At 47.3% G+C, this 18,763-nt stretch overlaps 1 protein-coding gene across 7 annotated transcripts in view; it reads right to left on the bottom strand.

Moving 5' to 3' along the window:
• Nucleotides 1-6,525: 6,525 nt before the first annotated feature.
• DENND3 (DENN domain containing 3) overlaps nt 6,526-18,763 on the bottom strand; it is a 60,606-nt gene continuing 48,368 nt past the window's right edge. For 3 of the 7 annotated variants that reach the window (XM_060128486.1, XM_060128489.1, XM_060128490.1), the window contains 5 exons: nt 17,249-17,409; nt 15,916-16,049; nt 8,689-8,807; nt 8,471-8,608; nt 6,527-8,351 (listed from right to left, as the gene is read on the bottom strand). In XM_060128486.1, coding sequence (XP_059984469.1) covers nt 8,148-8,351; nt 8,471-8,608; nt 8,689-8,807; nt 15,916-16,049; nt 17,249-17,409 — 756 coding nt within the window. In that variant the 3' untranslated portion in view covers nt 6,527-8,147. Of the gene's footprint in view, nt 8,352-8,470; nt 8,609-8,688; nt 8,808-15,915; nt 16,050-17,248; nt 17,410-17,440; nt 18,085-18,763 lie in introns of those variants that run through there. The other 4 variants (XR_009536547.1, XM_060128487.1, XM_060128488.1 and 1 more) reach the window with 4 other exon arrangements.

The following is an 18,763-nucleotide window of genomic DNA, read 5'->3' as shown; positions in this document are numbered from 1 at the left end:
GTTAAATTTCTTTATCGTAAATAAGCCTATTCAGTTATCTGTTTCTTGTTAAATGAGCTTTGGTTGTTTATATCTTTCACATAGATTTTCCATTCCGTCTAAGTTGTCAAATTTATTGGTATCAAATCCAAAATATTCCCTAATTCTTTTTTAACAGCCGTAGAATCTGTAGTCTTGTTTTTTAAGTGAGGTGAATTTACAGTGACACACACAGGTCCAAGTGTGCAATTCCATGAGCGTTTTGACAAATACCTACACCTGAGTAACTAACGCTCGATCTGCATGGAATAATTCCTTCATTCCAGAGAGTTCTCTCTTGATGCCTTCCAGCTCAATCCCCCACACACCCCGTACCACAGGCAACCACTGATTATGAATTCGGTCACCGTGGACGGCTTTTGTCCGTTTTGAACTTCTGTAAATGGAAACGGTTCGTAGCCTTTGTGTCTGCTTTTGCTCAGCATGCTTTTGAGAGTCATACACGTTGCTGTTTAGTTCCTTTTTACTGCTGCATAGAATTCCATTGCGAGGATATATCACATCCATTTTCCAGTTGATGGGTATTTCCATTGTAGGGCTGTTACAGATAAAGATGCTATGGACATTCTCATAAGAGTCTCTCTGTAGACATATGTTTTCATTTCTCTTGGGTTAAAAAAACTAAGTGTGGTATTGTGGAGTTGCAGGGTAGGTATGTGTCTAAAAGAAACTGACAAACAGCTCTCCCAAAGTGGTTATGCTGTTTTTATCCAGCAGCGTATGAGAGTTCCATTTATTTGCTCAATAGCCTCATCTTTATTTGCTATCGTGAATGTTTAATATTAGCCATTCTAACGAGCACCAAGTGGTATTTCAGTGTGGTTTAATATGTATTCCCCTGATGACTAATGACTTTAAGCATCTTTTCAACCTGGCCAACCATATAGCTTCATTAGTGAAGTATCTTCTGCCTATTTTTTAATTGAGTGTTTGTCTTCTTATTGATTTGTAGGAGCTCTTTATATATTCTGGATACAAGTCTTTGTCGGATGTAGCACTGTCAATATTTTCTCCCAATCTGTGGTTTCTCTTTTCACCACATTAATGGTGTATTCTGATGAATCCAATATATTAATTTTTTCTTTTGTATTTAGCACTTTTTGTATCATTTCTAAGAAATCTTTGTCTACACCAAGGTTCCAGAGAATTCTCCTATGCTTGCTTCTAGAGCTTTATAGCTTTACATTTAGGTGAACCACCTTGAATTAAATTTTGTGTAGTGAGATAAGGGTTGTACAGTGAGATGAGGGTTGAGTTTTTTTCTCTTTTCCACTAATTGCAGCACTGTTTTTTTTTTTTTAAAGACTTTCCTTAGTGAATTGTCTTGAAATTTTTGTTGAATATCACCTGACTGTACACTTATGTGTCTAGGCCCTACATTTTGTTCCACTGATGTGTTTATCCTGAGTCTTAATTACTGTATCTTTTAGTAAAGCTTTAAATCACGTAGTGTGAGTCCTCTGGGTTTGATCTTCTTTTTAAGGGTTATCGTGACTATTCTGCTTTGCATTTCCAAATATATCCATATATCTATATCGATATTGTACAAGATGTTAGTTCTCTCCAAGTTGACCCAGCAGATTCCAATTGATCCCAATCCAAGTCCCAACACAACTTTAATAAGTATATATTGACAACTATATCTATTTTAAAGTTGTGTTGGGATTAAATGGAATCTGTTGGGTCGACTTGGAGAGAACTAACATCTTTACAATATTTAACGTTCCAGTCCATTAACATGGTGTATCTTTTCATTTATTTAGGTCTTTTAAAATTTCTCTCAGCAATGTTTCTGAATTTTCAGTGCACAGGTCTGACACATCTTAAATTTATTCCTATTTGATGTGTCCTTAATGCTATTGTAAGTAGTATTTTTACATTTTCCAATTGTTTGCTGTTAGAATTTGTTTTATATTGATCTTGAGCTGTGACCTTGCTAAATGTGCTTACTTTCCTAATTTAAAAAAATAGTTTCTTTTCAGGATTTATGTAAACAATCATAATTGCCTGTGAATAAATGTACTTTTCCCCTTCCTTTATTTTTCTTGCCTTACTGCCATGACTGGAACCTCCAGGACCATGCTGAATAGGAGGGATGAAAGTGAACATCCTTGCCTTGTTTCCAATCTTAGAGGAAAGCAATTAGACTTTCACTATTAAGGATGTTTTTTGCTGTAGGTTTCTTGTAGATGCCCTTTATCAGTTTGAGGAAGTTCCCTTCTATTCTTAGTTTGCCAAGGTATTTTATCATGAATATTTTATTTTGTCAATTTTTTTCCTGCATCTATTGAGATGATCATTATGGCTTTTGTCCTTTATTTTTTTTGTTGTTGTCCTTTATTTTGCTAATATGTTGAATTATATAGATTGGTTTTCAAATGTTAAAGTAACCTTGTATTCCTGGAACAAACACCACTTAGTCATGCTATATTATCCTTTTAAAATATTACTGGATTCAATTTGCTAATATTTTGTTCAGGAATTTTGTATCTATGTTCATGAGGAGAACTGATCTCTACTTTTATTTTCTTGTAAGATCACTGTCAGATTTTAGAACAGGGTCATGGTGGTCTCCTGAAGTGAGTTGGAAAGTGTCTTCCCCTCCTCTATTCTTCTGAAAGTTTCTATGGAATTTTAGTATTCCATCCTTAAGAGTTTGTTAGAATTCACTAATGAAATCAACTGGGCCTAGGATTTTCTTTGTGAGAAGGTTTTTGACTAAAGTCAACTTCTTAATAGATATAGGAATATTCAGATTTTCAACTACTTCTTGCATTGGTTTCATAAAGTTGTTTTTTAAGAAATTTATACATTTCATCTAAGCTGTCAAGTATATTGCCATAAAGTTTTTCACGATATCCTTTTGATGGCTATAAGATTTCATCCTCTGTCTCATTCGTGATATTGGTAACTTGTGTTTGCTTTTTTTTCTTGATCAGTCTTGCTAGAGCGTACCTATTATTTTTAAGAGCCAATTTTTGGCTTTGTTGATTCTGTTTTCCATTTCATTGATATTTGGTCTTATCTTTATTATTTCCTCCTTTCCTTGTTTTGGTTTAAATGTTTTTATTTTTCTGTATTCCTATAATGGAAATTCAGATTGTTGACTTTAAACCTAGTAGAGGCATTTAAAGCTATAATTTTTCTTCTGAGCACTGCCTTAGCTGCATCCCATAAATTTTGAGATATTGTGTTTTTACTGTCATTCAGCTGAAAATATTTTATAATTTCCCTTATGATTTTTTTTTTTAGACCCATGGGTTATTTGCAAGTATGTTGTTTAACTTCCAAGATAATTTTAATATGGAGATTTTTGTGTAATTATTGCTGTTGATTTTTTAACAATTAATTAGAGGTTTTTAAAAAATATAATTTATTTATTTATTTAGGCTGCGCCTGGTCTTAGTTGCAGCATGCAGGATCTTTACTTGCAGCATGCACATTCCTTAGATGCGGCATGCAGACTTCTTAGATGCGGCATGTGAACTCTTAGTTGCGGCACGCATGCGGGATCTAGTTCCCCGACCAGGGATCGAACCCGGGCCCTCTGCTTTGGGAGCGCAGTCTTACCCAGTGGACCACCAGGGAAGTCCCCGAGTTCTAATTTAATTTGGGCATGGTCTGAGAACATTTTCTGTGATTTAAATCTTTTCCAACTTGTGGCCCAGCATACGGTCTAGCTTGATGAACACCCCACGTGCACCTGAAAAGAACGGATATTCTGCTGTTGGGCGTAGTGTTCTGTAATGTCGGGTCACATTGGTTGATAGTGTCGCATCTTCTATAGCCTTGCTAATTTTTTGTTTGCTTGTTCTATCAGTTCCTGAGAGCAGTGTGTTAAATCTCCAACGAGAGTAGATCTGTTTTCTCCTCCAGTTGTATCACGTTTGCATCACATATCTTGAATCTCTTTTACTAAATGCGTATACACATAGGATCATCATGTGTCATCTTGATGTACTGACCTTCTCATCCTCGTGCACATCCCTGTTTGTTTCTTGTAAATACACCTTCAGTTGAAGTCTGTCTTGCCGACATTAACAGCTCTACCAGCCTTATGCTTATCATGTGCAGGGTACACGTTTTTCATCCTTTTTCTCTTATTCCATTTGCATTTTTATATTTAAAGTGCAGCTCTTGCAGTCGACATGCAGTTGGCCTCTCCCCTGTGTTGGTCTCTTCTCTCATTCTAAGGACGCTTGTCTTTGGGTTCAGGACCATCTCATCATGAGATCTTAAACTTGGTTATATTTGCAAAGATCCTTTTGCCAAATAAGGCCACAATCACAGGTCCCAGGGGCTATAGGACATGGACATATCTTTCTTTTTTTTAAATTTTATTTTATAAATTTATTTATTTTTGGCTGTGTTGGGTCTTCGTTGCTGCACGCAGGCTTTCCTCCAGTTGCGGTGATTTTGTTGCGGTGTGCGGGCTTCTCATTGCGGTGGCTTCTCTTGTTGCAGAGCACAGGCTCTAGGCGCACGGGCTTCGGTCGTTGTGGCACACGGGCTCAGTAGTTGTGGCTCGAGGGCTCTAGAGCGCAGGCTCGGTAGTTGTGGCGCACGGGCTTAGTTGCTCTGTGGCATGTGGGATCTTCCCGGACCAGGGCTCGAACCCGTGTCCCCTGCATTGGCAGGCGGATTCTTAACCACTGCACCACCAGGGAAGTCCCTGCAAGAAATATGATACAAACATTTGCAGGCAGCAGCAACAGCAGGGCAACTTTGCCAGGTTTTCCAACTGTGCCCTCCCTAGTCATGTGGATAAAACACCTCTTCATCTTCCTAAGGAATCCCCTAGAAATGGATCAGAGTCATGCACTTGTAATTCAGATGTTACAATCACATCCAATACCAAGGTTGTCATTTGAGAGCAAGCAGTGCATTCGCATCTTCCGAGAACAAATCATAAAAATATTCCCCGTGACCAGGGAGTGGGTTGAGCTTTTCATTGTCATCGTGGCGCCGTGCCAGCCCCCAAACCAAGCTTTCTTGTCTGTTGTCTGAAATACGGCTGGAGAGCTGGAATTATATTAAAGTAAACGAGCTTCTGGTTCAAGATAAACACTTTTTTTGGTACCAGTTTAATTCCGGTTTCTAAAGCTGAGGTAGGGAAGGCATCATTGTCTGTTTAATGAATTCTGGCTCATTTTGGGCCTTCCCACGACAAATCATTCATCGTGGAATCTCTCCAAAGCACAGAGGAAACACGGAAGGCATGAAGGTGCCCTTTTCATTTCCACAAACTCCACTGGCAAGATTCTTTTTACATAAATACAGAACCATACACTTGCACCAGCCAATCTATTCCCCTTTTAACCCCCTTGTTCACCTTTTTCCTCTTTTATATAAAGGATCATTTCCTAAAAGCCTCTGATTTTTCTGTACTCATTTCAGTTGCAATCAATGTCAAATAAGATCTTGAAAATTATCACCAAGAATAAAGGAAATGGAAAGTCTGCATTAAAGTAACTTGACAGGTGCTTAGAATGAATAAGAACAAATCCAAAATGATCCTGTATTAATTTTTTCCGGGGTTAGTATTTTTCTTGTTGAAGTATAGTTGATTTACAATGTTGTGTTAGTTACTGCTGTAGAGCAGCAAAGTGATTCAGTTATACATACATACACACTTTTAAAAAATATTCTTTTCCATATGGTTTATCATAGGATACTGAATACACTTCCCTGTGCTCTACCGTAGGAACTTGTACATCCATTCTATGTGTAATAGTTTGTATCTGCTAATCCCAAACTCCCACGCCATCCCTCCCTCAACCCTCTGCCCCTTGGCAGCCACACGTCTGTTCTCTGTGTCCGTTGAGTCTGTTTCTGTTTCGTAGATAGATTCATTTTGTGTCATATTTTAGATTCCACATATAAATGATATATGGTATTTGTCTTTCTCTTTCTGACTTACTTCACTTAGCATAATAATCTCTAGTTGCATCCACGTGGCTGCAAATGGCATTATTTCATTCTTTTATGGCTGAGTGATATTCCATTGTGTGTGTATGTGTGTATATATATATACACACCACATCTTTATTCATTCATCTGTCGGTGGACGTTTAGGTTGTTTCCATGTCTTGGCTATTGTGAATAGTGCTGCTATGAACATTGGGGTGCCTGTGTCTTTTTGAATTAGTTTTGTCTGGATGTATGCCCAGGAGTGGGCTTGCTGGGTCATATGGTGCTTCTAGTTTTAGTTTCGTAAGGAACCTCCATACTGTTCTCCATAGTGGCTGTATCAACTGACATTCCCACCAACAGTGTAGGGGTGGGGGGGGCTCCCTTTTCTCCACACCCTCTCCAGCATTTGTTACCTGTCGACTTTTGACCGTTGGCCATTGTGACTGGTGTGAGGTGCTACCTCGTTGTTGTTTGGATGTGCATCCCTAATAATTAGTGATGTTGAGCAGTCCTGTATTATTTTAAAGCGCTGCCACCAGTTAATGTTGGATAAAGTAAGGAAACCGCACAGCAGTGTTTGTTTTGGTGAAAAAGAGAATTTATTACCAACGAGGTGAAAATACCTGGTTACGTGTGGGTTGGAATTCAATAATTTACGTGGATTTCTGACAGGCTTTTACTCGAATTTTTCATGTGTTTACAGAGGCAGAATGCCACCTTCTGCCAGTTGCTGCTGGCCTAGTCTTCCTTCTAGAAGTCAGTCAGGGGAACACACCCTCCCCAGGAGGACAGACTCGGGGTGGCGGGGGGAGGGGAGGGGCGGAGTAGGCCGCCTGGCTGTTCTCCGCACCACGGTCTCAGAACATTCCCAAATGTCCGTCAGTGATCGGACCCTCCAGGACGCTTGGGTGCTGCGGGCACAGCCGGAGGCCTAGCCAAAGCTCCCACCGGGGAGGCACTGCAGATGCCTCTGAAGCCTGGCTGTGTGCTGGGGGCCTGACAGAGACCCTCACAGACCTCTCAGGGTGAGCGAGGTCCAGCGTGATGTCTATCCAAGTCCCCAGAGCCCAGGGGGAGGGTCCGGCAGCCAGCCAGCCCCCTGTGGCAGAGCGCATCGTGGGCCCACAGGGGACAGGCCTCGGGCCTTCACGCAGTGCAGCCGTGCCAAAACCTCCCTTGCTCACAACTGGGGGACGACAGCTCAAAGGTAATGGTAAAAAGGTACAAAAGGTCCCTTTTGCAAATATTTATAGCTAGTAAGGTAAGAGCATAGCTAGTATTATCCTCAGTTAAATAATAAGGCACCACCTACATACACATACACGCCGTGCACCTAGGATGCAGATGCAGCGGAAACGGACACGAGTGTCTGGTAAGGGTTTGTTTGTGCTATTTTAGATGGAATGCTGACCTTTGGTTGAAAAAGTCTCTAGGTTTTTTCATTATAAAAAACGTTGCATTAATTAAAAGGAAAAAACCCAGCGCTTGCGTCAGCTGGCCCAGCCCTGTCCCGACAGCCTCAACCCAGTGTTGTCCCCCTCCCTGGGCAGGCGCTGGTCACCTGCTCTGTCGGGGGACAGCGAGGGCAGGTGCAAACCTGTTCAACCACGACGTGGTCATTTAAAACTCCCCCCTTCTCATGAGCTTCGCTGCGAACAAGAGGTCAGTGTCTGGCTGTCGGGGGACAGCGAGGGCAGGTGCAAACCTGTTCAACCACAACGTGGTCATTTAAAACTCCCCCCTTCTCATGAGCTTTGCCGCGAACAAGAGGTCAGTGTCTGTCTGGCTGTCGGGCGCCTGTGAATCTGGTGCTTAGTATCTGGCGAGTGAGTGAAGTGGAGGAAAAGCAAGACCCGAGGTCTGCAGGTCACGGGTGCTCCGGCTAAACTGCTCCCGGATGGCCTGGTGCCGGCCCAGGTCGTGGGTTCTGGAGCCGTCCAGGTAGCACAGGGCGACTTCTCAGCAGAGGCTGCCTGACAGGCCCCCCAGCCTGAAACAGTCCAGTTTAATCAGCTAAGTCCAGGAGAGAAAGTGCGACACTATCGGTCTCGTAACTGAGGCCAGAGAGCCACACAGGCCCCCGCAGCGGGGCCCTCCCAGTGCCCCCGCCCCAGGCTCAGACCCGCCTTCTCTGGGGAGGCGCCAGGAGCCGGCAGAAGGCGTGTCCCGTGCTCACAGGGCACACGCGCCCTGGGTTACTCGACCTTCCAGATGGCGATCTTGCCCTCGTCGCGGCCGGACCCGCTCAGCACGTATCTGTCCTCCGCGGAGCACAGGGTGTTCACCGTGTCCGTGTGGGCCGCCAGCTCCTTCTCCACCGTCTTCCTCTCGGCATCGATCACGTAGATTTTCCCCTTGGATCTCCCCTGCGACAGCCCGGTGCCGCCCACCCAGATCTGCTGAGGAGAAACGGGCACCACACAGGCAGCCCACTCAGAGGTGTGCGGTGCTCTCGGGCACCCGCAGACCCACGTCCTTCCCGGGCCGGCCTTGACCAGCAGCCCCGGGGCCGCCGTACCTGCTTCTTCACCTGGATCATGCAGTGGATCCTGGAGCAGTCCTGCAGGTGGATCCTCTGCGGGGGCTGGGCGAGGTCCTGCAGGCTCCACACGTAGATGTCGTCGTACCCGGCACAGGCCGCCCAGAGCTGCTCCTGCTAAAGGGGAACGGGTCACGACGCGGGCGGTGGCAGCCCAGTGGCACGGGGGCACCGGCCCAACCTGCCGCACGGGTTACCTCGGGCATGAGCTGGAAACCCAGGAAGGAGGTGCTTATCTCTTTAAAGTTCTCGCCAATCTTCAGTTCTTGATGAAGAAATCCAGCCGTGGTCACGACCACGATACTGTTACCAGTACCTGCGGGGCGGAAGAGCCAGCATGAGGGGCAGGCAGAGCGAGCTCGGAGCACAGGGATGAAAGCGCCGGGAGAGCTGCGGTGTGACCTGCGGTGTGCCCGGTGGGGCCACGGCTCCTGTACCACATCTGACCGTGGTGTCGGCATCTCTAACTGTAGCTGCCCCTTCGCATTTTCTCGCAGGGACACTCAGACCATTAGCCCCATTTTTACCGACAAGGAAACGGCTGGAGTCCAGCACCCTCTTCTGAGGCTTTCGGAACCCTTCCTGCCACGGTTATTTGGCATTTCCTATCACTTGAGGCCACAGCATCTGCTACCCCCGGCGGTGAGGATCAGCGCTCTAGGTGATGGTGCCCCGCCACGGGACACGTCTCTCTGTTTAAGCTCTTCTCTGTCTCTTTCTGTTACTCACTCCAGCAAACCAAGAGTTTCCACATCACGAGAGCTACAGGTCATCAAAATTAGTACTGCAGGTAGGAGGTCAGATCAAGGGTCAGATCAGGGGAGACGGAGTCAGGTTCAAGGGAAGGTGAAGAGCTGCAGGGCTGTCCTCTCTTGGCTTTTACTGCCTGCGTCCTCCACCTCCCGCCCTGTCCTGAGGCCACCAGAACAGGAGGACACAGCCCTGCCCTCAGGCAGTGCCATCTGGCTCCAGAGGGAGGGGGCACGAGTCCCCAAGGTGGGCTCCGGCTTCCCGTCATGGTGGGTGGACTCCAGGTCCACAGAGGAATGACCCCTCTGTCCTTGGCTGCCCTCAGGACTCGGAAGCTCAGCTGGGTTCTCAGTCACAGGTGGCGAGAGCCCGCCCATACCTCTCTTTCCTGCCTGAGACCTAATAAGCAAACCCCAGCATCCCTCCTTTTATCCCGAGATGCCATTATCCACTTGGACTAATTAACAGGCCCCTAGGATGCCGCTGCCTGTCAGCAAGACCTGGGTGGCAGGAAGTCCTGCCAAGAGGCGCTAATGCCCCCGGGGGCGTGCCGACCAGCACGCTCGCCGCCCGCCAAGCTGCACAGGGCGGAGTTCACAGCGACCCTGCTTGTGCGAGCACGTAGGGGCCCTGCTGCACACGGAGCGGGGGACGGGGGCGACAGATGTGGGTGAGACCCATCACTGTCCTCGAGGTGGGCCGGGTACCCAAAGGGAAGGTACGCCTGCCGTGGGCGGTGGAAGGGAGGAGGACCTGGGGAGAGCTCTGTCCACGAGATCCGGGGAAGTGGTCCTCTGGGGTAACTGTCACCAACCCTCACACTCACGGACGCTCCAAGGCCCGCTTTCTGCCTCTCACATCTCCCAGCCGTCAGCGTGCTCTCCTGTGGGAGGGATGGTATTTCCATCTCACTTTCCAGATGAAGGAACAGAGACTCCAAGAGAGCAGGGGACCAGCCCAAAGTGACCAGTCATCGGTGACAGCGCCTGGATTTGAACTTGAATGCACATGGAGGCTGCAGCCTGAGCCACAGGTGTGCCAACAACATCACAGAGCAGACCTCCGGCCACAGGAAGCAGGGACGGGGTCCGCCCCCTCCCAGAAACGCCAGGCCTGGGGGAGGGGCAGTGCTGCAGGAAAGGCAGCTTCCATCCAGACACAGGGAAGGCATGCAGGGTCTGAAATACTGGGACGCAAGTAGAAAGGGAAGCCGGGGACCCTCAGGCTCACCTTGCCACGGGCCTGGGGAGGAGTCAGAGGCGTCACCTGTCCCCCACCACACACACGCTCAGGGCACACCTCAGTGCCCACGGACCACAGCTGATGAGTGACCAAGGCTTTAGCTGTTATCCTTGTTTAGATAAAGACTTGGAACAACACTTCACAGCAGACACTCTCTTTTACCCAAAGAAGCCCTGCTTTCCTCTTGTCCTTTTCTCATTGTTGTTAAATAGGAAAACTACTTACTGTATTCGTTAAGTTGAAAAATAAAGAGGGATTCCGTCCTGAAAACAAGGTTATCCATCCTCATTCTAATCTGCCATGTCTCTCACTATACTTAACAGGCAACTTTTGGTCCAAAATGCGTCCACGGATGGACACACGCACATCTGACAGTCACTGGAGGTCAACCAAAGCTGAGGGATATGGTCTTTGAGAGAAAAGAAAGACACTCAGTGAGCTGCACAGTTACGTGGGCTTCCTCTGAGGGGACTTCCTGGCTCTTTGTGGGGCACTGAGGGATAAAAATTCTAGCAGTACGTAGCAGGCCATCTTGGGTTGAGGGTATAGTTTGGGGCTGCCGCTGCCAGTGGGGCTGGACATAGAGGGGGGATATCTCCCAAATGAGGGATCCCCAAAATGCACGTATAAATTCTCCTCAAATCCTTGGCTGACTCCCAAACTAACTGTGTATAAACAGCAGAACTGGAACATTCAAGACCTGAAGAGAGATTTCACAGGGCTACAGAGATAAGAGTTCAAAGTTCTAGCTCATCCCTGTAGGAAAGGCTTGGTATATACCTTGGGCATTCCTCGAAACCCTAAAAGGGCCATGCTGTAAGAACAAAGACCACATACCAGGACTAAGGTCAGAACTGAAATATACTCACCCTAGAAAAGCCTAAGACCAAGCCTCCCCACAGGATCAAGATGATCTGCCAGTAACTTAATGACCTTCTAGAACAAGACCTAAGGAAACCGTCCAGAGTCTCCTCAGCACGTCATTAACAATATCCAGGATGCAGTGAAAATCACAACACACGTGAAGCTTGAAGATGCGACTAAAAGCCAACAGGAAACACAGCAGACAGAAGCAGACCCACAGATGATCCAGTATCCAGCAGACAAGGACTTTAGACCAACAATTACAAATATGTTTTAAAACTCAGAGAAAGATATGGAGAGGATAAGTGAAGAATATAGGATTTAGGAGAGAAAATCAAAGTTCTTTATAAAATAAATGGACGTTCTAGAACTAAAATGAAAGTTTGCTGGATAGGTTTAACTGCAGACAGGACACAGAAGAAGAGAGGTTCAGGTCTTAGCCAGACTAAAGCACACAAGAAAAAGAAGGAAAAAATTATAGCAGTGCCTGAGACCTGTGGGACATTATCAGATGGTCTAACTAATAGTATAATTATACACAATTATAATATATATTACTAATATATAATTAGAATCCCAGAAGACACGGAGAGAGAGAATGGGCAAGAGAAATAATGGAAGAGGTAATGGTTACGTTTTCCCCAAATTCAAGAGAGTAAACTGCAAGCAAGATAAACACAAAGCCCTTCACACCCAAGCACACTGTAGTCCAACTCATGCAAACCAGAGACAGAATCTTAAAAGCAGCTACAGAAATCACATTATAGTCAGCAGAACAGCGGGAATGACGGCAGACCTCCCGTCAGGAACGAGCTAAGCTGCGAGACAACGGAATGATATTTCTAGTGTGCCGGGGAAAAAAATAAAAACCATCAGCCTAGAATCTGTTTACAACAGATTCATATCAGAAGAAATACTACAGGAAATTCTTAAGGCTAAGGGGCAGTGATGCAAGATGGAAACCTGGATTTTAAGAAGGAGTGAAGCTCAACCTGAAATGGTAAATATGTGGGCAAAAAATAATTTTTTTCTTAATTTCTTTGAAAGACCCTTGAGCACTCAGGCAAAATTTTTAAAAATAGGTTTATCACAATCATAGAAATAAAATACTGCATTTAACAACAATAGGAAAGGGAGAGAAAGAGGTAAATGGAATTAATTTTACTGCTGTGCTCTGTGTCCATTATACATGAAGTGGTGTGTTAACAGTTATTTAAAGTAGATTGTGAGAAGGTAAGGTTGCACATTGAAATCCTTAAAGCAACCACTAAAAAGTGGAACAAAAAACACAGAGTTAGGGACTTCCTGGGCAGTCCAGTGGTTAAAACTCCATACTTCCACTGCAGGGGGCGTGGGTTCAATCCCTAGCTGGGGAAGTAAGATCCCACATGCTGCGTGGCATGGCCCCCTCCCCCCCAGAAAAAAACCGAACATAGAGCTAAAAAGACAATAAAGAAGATTAACTTGAATTTAAGAGCAGTCTAAAAGGAGGCAGGAAAGGAGGAACAAAAGAAAAAAGTACAGATGTGAAAAATGGAAAAAAAAATAAGGGTACACTCAACCATACGATTAATCGCCTTGAAAGTGAGTAGACTGATTGGCACAGGGTATGAATAGACATTTCTCTGAAGAAGACACACAGATGGCGAGCAGTCCATGAACAGATGCTCCGCGTCATAAGCCATCGGGGAAACGCAACCATACCCGCAACGAGATGCCGCTTCACGCCCACGAGGACGATTACGGTAAAAAAAACAGATAATAACAAGTTCTGCTGAGGACGGGGAGGAATGGAAGCCTCATATCCGCTGCCAGGGATATAAAACGGTGTGGAAAAGAGTGACAGGAGAGCCGATAACCAAGCTGTAGCATTCACACAATAAAAAGAATGAGCTACTGCTATTCAGACACTGTGGATGAATCCTAAAAACATCATGTTGCCGGAACTGAGCCAGATGAAAAGAACACATGCTGTAGAGCCCATTTATAGAAAGTTCAGGAACAAGCACAACAAGTCCATAACAGAATTCAGGAGTTGTTTCCCTCAAGCGGGGGCCACCTGGAAAGGGGCACAGAGGGACCAGCAGTGGTGATGGAAATGTTCTGTGTCTTGACTGTCGGGTGGTTATGTCGTGTATACTTTCGTCAAGACACAACAAACTGAACGGTACGGCACTGGCACAGAAACAGAAATGTAGAGCAGTGGAACAGGACAGAGATGCCGGAGATAAACCCACGCACCTATGGTCACCTCCTCTATGACGGGGGAGGCAAGAATGTACAATGGAGGAAAGCCAGTCGCTCCAATAAGTGGTGCTGGGAAAACTGGACAGCCTCAGGTAAATCAATGAAATTAGAACATTTTCTAACACCATACACAGAAATGAACTCAAAATGGATTAAGGACCTAAATGTAAGGCCGGACACTTTTTATAAAACTTTCTGAGGAAAACACAGGCAGAACACTCTATGACATAAATCACAGCAAGATCCTTTCTGACCCACATCCTAGAGGAATGAAAATAAAACCAAAAATAAACAAATGGGACCTAATGAAACTTACAAGCTTTAGCACAGCAAAGGAAACCATAAACAAAAACCCTCAGAATGGGAGAAAATATTTGCACACGAAGCAACCGACAAGGGATTAATTTCCAAAATATACAAACAACTCATGCAGCTCAATATCAAAAAAATAACCCAGTCAAAAAATGGGCAGAAGATCTAGACACTCCTCCAAAGACACACAGATGGCCAAAAAAACCAAGAAAGTCACTCAGCATCACTCATTATTAGAGAAATGCAAATCAAAACAACAAGGAAGTATCACCTCGCACCACTAAGAATGGACATCATCAGAAAATCTACAGGGCTTCCCTGGTGGCACAGTGGTTAAGCATCTGCCTGCCGATGCAGGGGACACGGGTTCAAGTCCTGGCCCGGGAAGATACCACATGCCGCGGAGCAACTAAGCCCGTGCACCACAACTACTGAGCCTGTGCTCTAGAGCCCGCGAGCCACAACTACTGAGCCCTCATGCCGCAACTACTGAAGCCCGCACACCTAGAGCCCGTGCTCCGCAACGAGAAGCCACCGCAATGAGAAGCAGCCCGCGCACTGCAACAAAGAGTAGCCCCCGCTCGCCATAACTAGAGAAAAGTCCGCGTGCATCAACGAAGACCCAATGCAGCCAAAAATAAATTAATTAGTAAATTAATTAATTAAAAAAAAATCTACAAACAATAAATGCTGGAGAGGGTGTGGAGAAAAGGGAACCCTCCTATACTGTTGGTGGGGATGTAAATTGATACAACCACTATGGAGGTTCCTTAAAAAACTAAAAATAGAACTCCATATGACCCAGCAGTACCACTCCTGGGCATATACCTGGAGAAAACCGTAATTTGAAACAAGATACATGCACCGAGTGTTCATTGCAGCACTATTTACAATAGCCAGGACATGGAAGCAACCTAAATGTCCATCAACAGAGGAATGGATAAAGAAGATGTGGTACATATATACAATGGAATATTACTCAGCCATAAAAGAACAAAATAATGGCATCTGCAGCAGTATGGATGGACCTAGAGATTGTCATACTGAGTAAGTCAGAAAGAGAAAGACAAATCCCATGTGCTGTCACTTACATGTGGAACCTAAAAGAAAAGGTGCAAATGAACTTATTTACAGTAAGTACAAAACGGAAGTAGAGTCACAGATGTAGAAAACAAACATGGTTACCAGGGGATGGCGGGGGGGATAAATTGGGAGATTGGGATTGACATACACACACTACTATATATAAAATAGATAACTAACAAGAACCCACTATATAGCACAGGGAACTCTACTCAATACTCTGTAATGGCCTATATGGGAAAAGAATCCAAAAAAAAAAAAAGCGGAGATATATATATAACTGATTCACTTTGCTGTAACCTGAAATTAACACAACACTGTAAATCAACTATACTCCAATAAAAATTTTTTAAAAACACAACAACCTGTACATACGTTTTGTGCATCTCATCATACGTAAAACATGCTTCAATTTAAAAAGCGTTCACGACCATCACCCATGTTACCTGGCATACACCAGGGAAGACTTCAAAGTGCAGGCAACCTCCGTGCGGTGATGCGCAGAAAATGCAGAACGCCCACGTCACTAGGTACAGCGTCTGTACCTCCCCGTCAACCCCGAGGTGCCCCCTCAGACCCCCAGACGTCCCCGCCCGAGGTCTGTGCTGGGAGGGGCAGAGGGGAGCACACAGCACGGCTGGGGAGACGTGACCCGCACGCAAATGACCGGGCCACAGAGGGCTGCCGGGAGGAGTGGCAACGGCCCCCCGGGGCACGGCGAGAGCAGAGACAGGAGCAGGCGGGGAGGCCGCGCAGGGAGTAGGGCCGCCGGGGACGCAGCAAACTCAGGAGGGGTGTGGGGAGCCGCGTGCATCAAGAAGGAACCAGGGTTTCACAGTCAAAGTTGGAAACGCGTGTGGCAGAGGAAAGGGGCCTTGGCTCCCCTGCCGTTAGCCAGGAGCCAAGGGCAGGGACCAAGCACTTACAGCACCAGAGGCGGCCGCCGTGCAGTCTGATGGCCAAGAGCCCGTCGCCCGGCAGCTGGAACCTGCTGGTCACCTGCAGGGAGCTCGCGTTCCAGGCCAGGACTGTCCCGTCCGCGCTGCACGAGTACACAGTGCTGTGGGGTGAACACGCATGCAGGCGCTTAACTGTGGCCCCGAGAACACCGTGTGCTTTTCAAGTTCCCACCAGGTAAGCCAGCGCCATCGGGGGGCGGGTTTCTGAGCGCCCCCCCCCGCCGGCACCTCCACCACGGCTGCTGCCTCCGCCAGGAATTGTGAACAGAGCCGTAAAGGGCTGTTAACTAAAATCCACCCCTCCCGCCAGGGGCCGGGAACGGCACACGCCCCCACGGCGTCGTCAGCGACTGGCAGCTGCGGGGAGGCGGCCCTTCCACCACCTGAGGGCATGGCATCTTCACGTGAGGACCTAAGTCCACCCGACTGAGGACAGGCGGCGGCCCTGAAACTCGGGGCACAAGGGGATGGGGGTGGCACAGAGGGAAGCAGCAGAAAAGCTTAGGAGCTGTGGCCACCTGCGCCCAGGGCTGGGGCTGTCCGTTCAGGGTGGGTGACCTCAGCATACCTCACACACCCACTGAGCCCCGCTTCCTCACAGAGGGAAACAGGGACCCTGCCTGGTTCTCGCGTCTCCCCTGGGCACCTGCTGTGTCCAGGCCCTGTCCCAAGCACAGGACACGGCAGACAGCAGGACAGACACAGGGCTGCCCTTGGGGGGCTGGCATTCTTAACCTGGTAAAGCCGGTGAAGGATGAGGTAAATACATCTTACAGGTTGAACTGTGTCCCCCAAGAAAGATATGTTGACATCCTAGCCCCCCAACACCTCAAAATGCCACCTTATTTGGCAGCAGGGCCTTTCCAGAAGTAGTTAAATGCCGCTAATAGTTGGATGGACCCCCATCCAACACTGACCTGTGTCCTCATAAGAAGGGGACGTTTGGACACGGGCACACAAGGGGTTCCATGAGAAGACATGGGGTTAGGGTGATGCCCTACAGGCCCAGGATGGCAGGCAAACACCAGAGCCAAAGAGCAGGCAGGGAAGGCGGGGTACCAGCTGCTACGAGCACCGCACGCATGCTGGACTCGGTCTCCAGCAGAGGCCGCTGCTCTGCACCCATCATGGCCACACCACACAGGAATGTCCCCGACTCACCTTCCAGACCCACTTTGCTTCCCCTGCGCAGCCCGGGCCCTGCAGGCCATGGCCCACGGCCATGGGAACCCTTCCCTCTGGGACCCCTGACCCACGCAAGAGCCAGACAGCCCCTCCTCCCAGGGGAGCCTGGCCAGACCTGGGTGCCTGCGCTCTGTCCTGCACGACCAGACCCGTGACGCTGGAGCGGTGGTCCGTGAGCTGCTTGTTGCAGGACATGCTGTGGACGTTGATGATGTAGATGACCGAGTCCTCCGAGCCGACCCACACCTGGGTTTGCTCCGCCATCACCATGCAGTTCTGAGGGGGCCGAGGAGAGAGCAGAGCAGTCAGTTCCCCGTGTTCCCGGCAGTCGTTCTGTCCTGTGCGCTCACAGCCAGCGCTGAGCCGCCGCTCAGGGACCGACAGGCTTAGGGTCCTGCCGGTCTCTGGTCACGCTCTTGTCATTCGATCAACACATCATCTTGCCGTGTGTTCCTGTTTAAGGATGCCTCTGACCCTTGAACGACACAGGTTTGAACTGCAGGGGTCCACATTTTCTCCGTAAAGCACATTCCAGCCTCTGGCACCTCAGCTCTATACTAGGGCACCACGTTAAACAGCAAAATCACGATACAAAGCACAGAAATGTGAAGAACGTGGCACTAAATAGGCCGTGAAAAGGACACGTGTCTACAGTTTGAGCTGAACCAAGAAGGCAGAGTCGCCTGGCTTGAGCTCGGCTGGGAACACGCACACAGCTCCCATTTCTCCCTGCTCTGGAGACGGGCATGTCTGTGGAGAACCATGAAAGCGCCGTAAGTATCTGCTCTGGAGCTACAAATAAATTTTAGCGGGTAGGTAAGTTTGCAAATATGGAATCTGCACATCATGAGGACAGACTGTATATTAGCCGGTGCTCTTGCAGCTAAGAGAGCAGCGCTCTCGGGGATTCCGGCTTAGCAAGGTCAATGCCAGTGATCATCTTCAGACTTTCTGAAATTAGAAATTAAGAACTAAAACACTGAAGAGTTGTAAAAGCCACATAAACATGTGAAACGCAAATGTGTCTGCCTGTACATCTCAACCAACCCGACTGCATCCCTAAAAAAGCGTTCCCTAAACGTTGCCTGAGCGGTGTCCGACTCTATCCATGATAATGGGCAACATTTTACTGGTAACCAAACGAGGGTCTCAGATTGTCAGATCCAAGCAGCTTTCAAAGAGCAACAGTTACATCACTGTGGAGGCGCTGAGGCTAGATCTAATCCTGTATAATCAGTACCGATGGTGCTGACTGGTACTTATCTTTGTCAGAAGAAAGAGCTCATAAAAATTGATAGCTTTTGGGGCTTCCCTGGGGGCGCAGTGGTTGAGAGTCCACCTGCCGATGCAGGGGACACGGGTTCGAGCCCCGGTCCGGGAAGATCCCACATGCCGCGGAGCGGCTGGGCCCGTGAGCCACGGCCGCTGAGCCTGCGCGTCCGGAGCCTGTGCTCCCCAACGGGAGAGGCCACAACAGTGAGAGGCCCGCATACCACAAAACAAACAAAAAAATTGATAGCTTTAATTTTACCAATAAACATTCTCATAAGTTAGAAAAAGATGCTACCTTGCTAATTTCAGAACTAATCATTTAAAAAAGCCCTCTCTTTTGAGGCATCTACCTGAGAAT

Source organism: Lagenorhynchus albirostris, chromosome 17 (genome assembly GCF_949774975.1).
Source record: "Lagenorhynchus albirostris chromosome 17, mLagAlb1.1, whole genome shotgun sequence".
Taxonomy (NCBI): domain Eukaryota; kingdom Metazoa; phylum Chordata; class Mammalia; order Artiodactyla; family Delphinidae; genus Lagenorhynchus; species Lagenorhynchus albirostris.
This window is presented reverse-complemented; position numbering and strand designations above follow the sequence as displayed.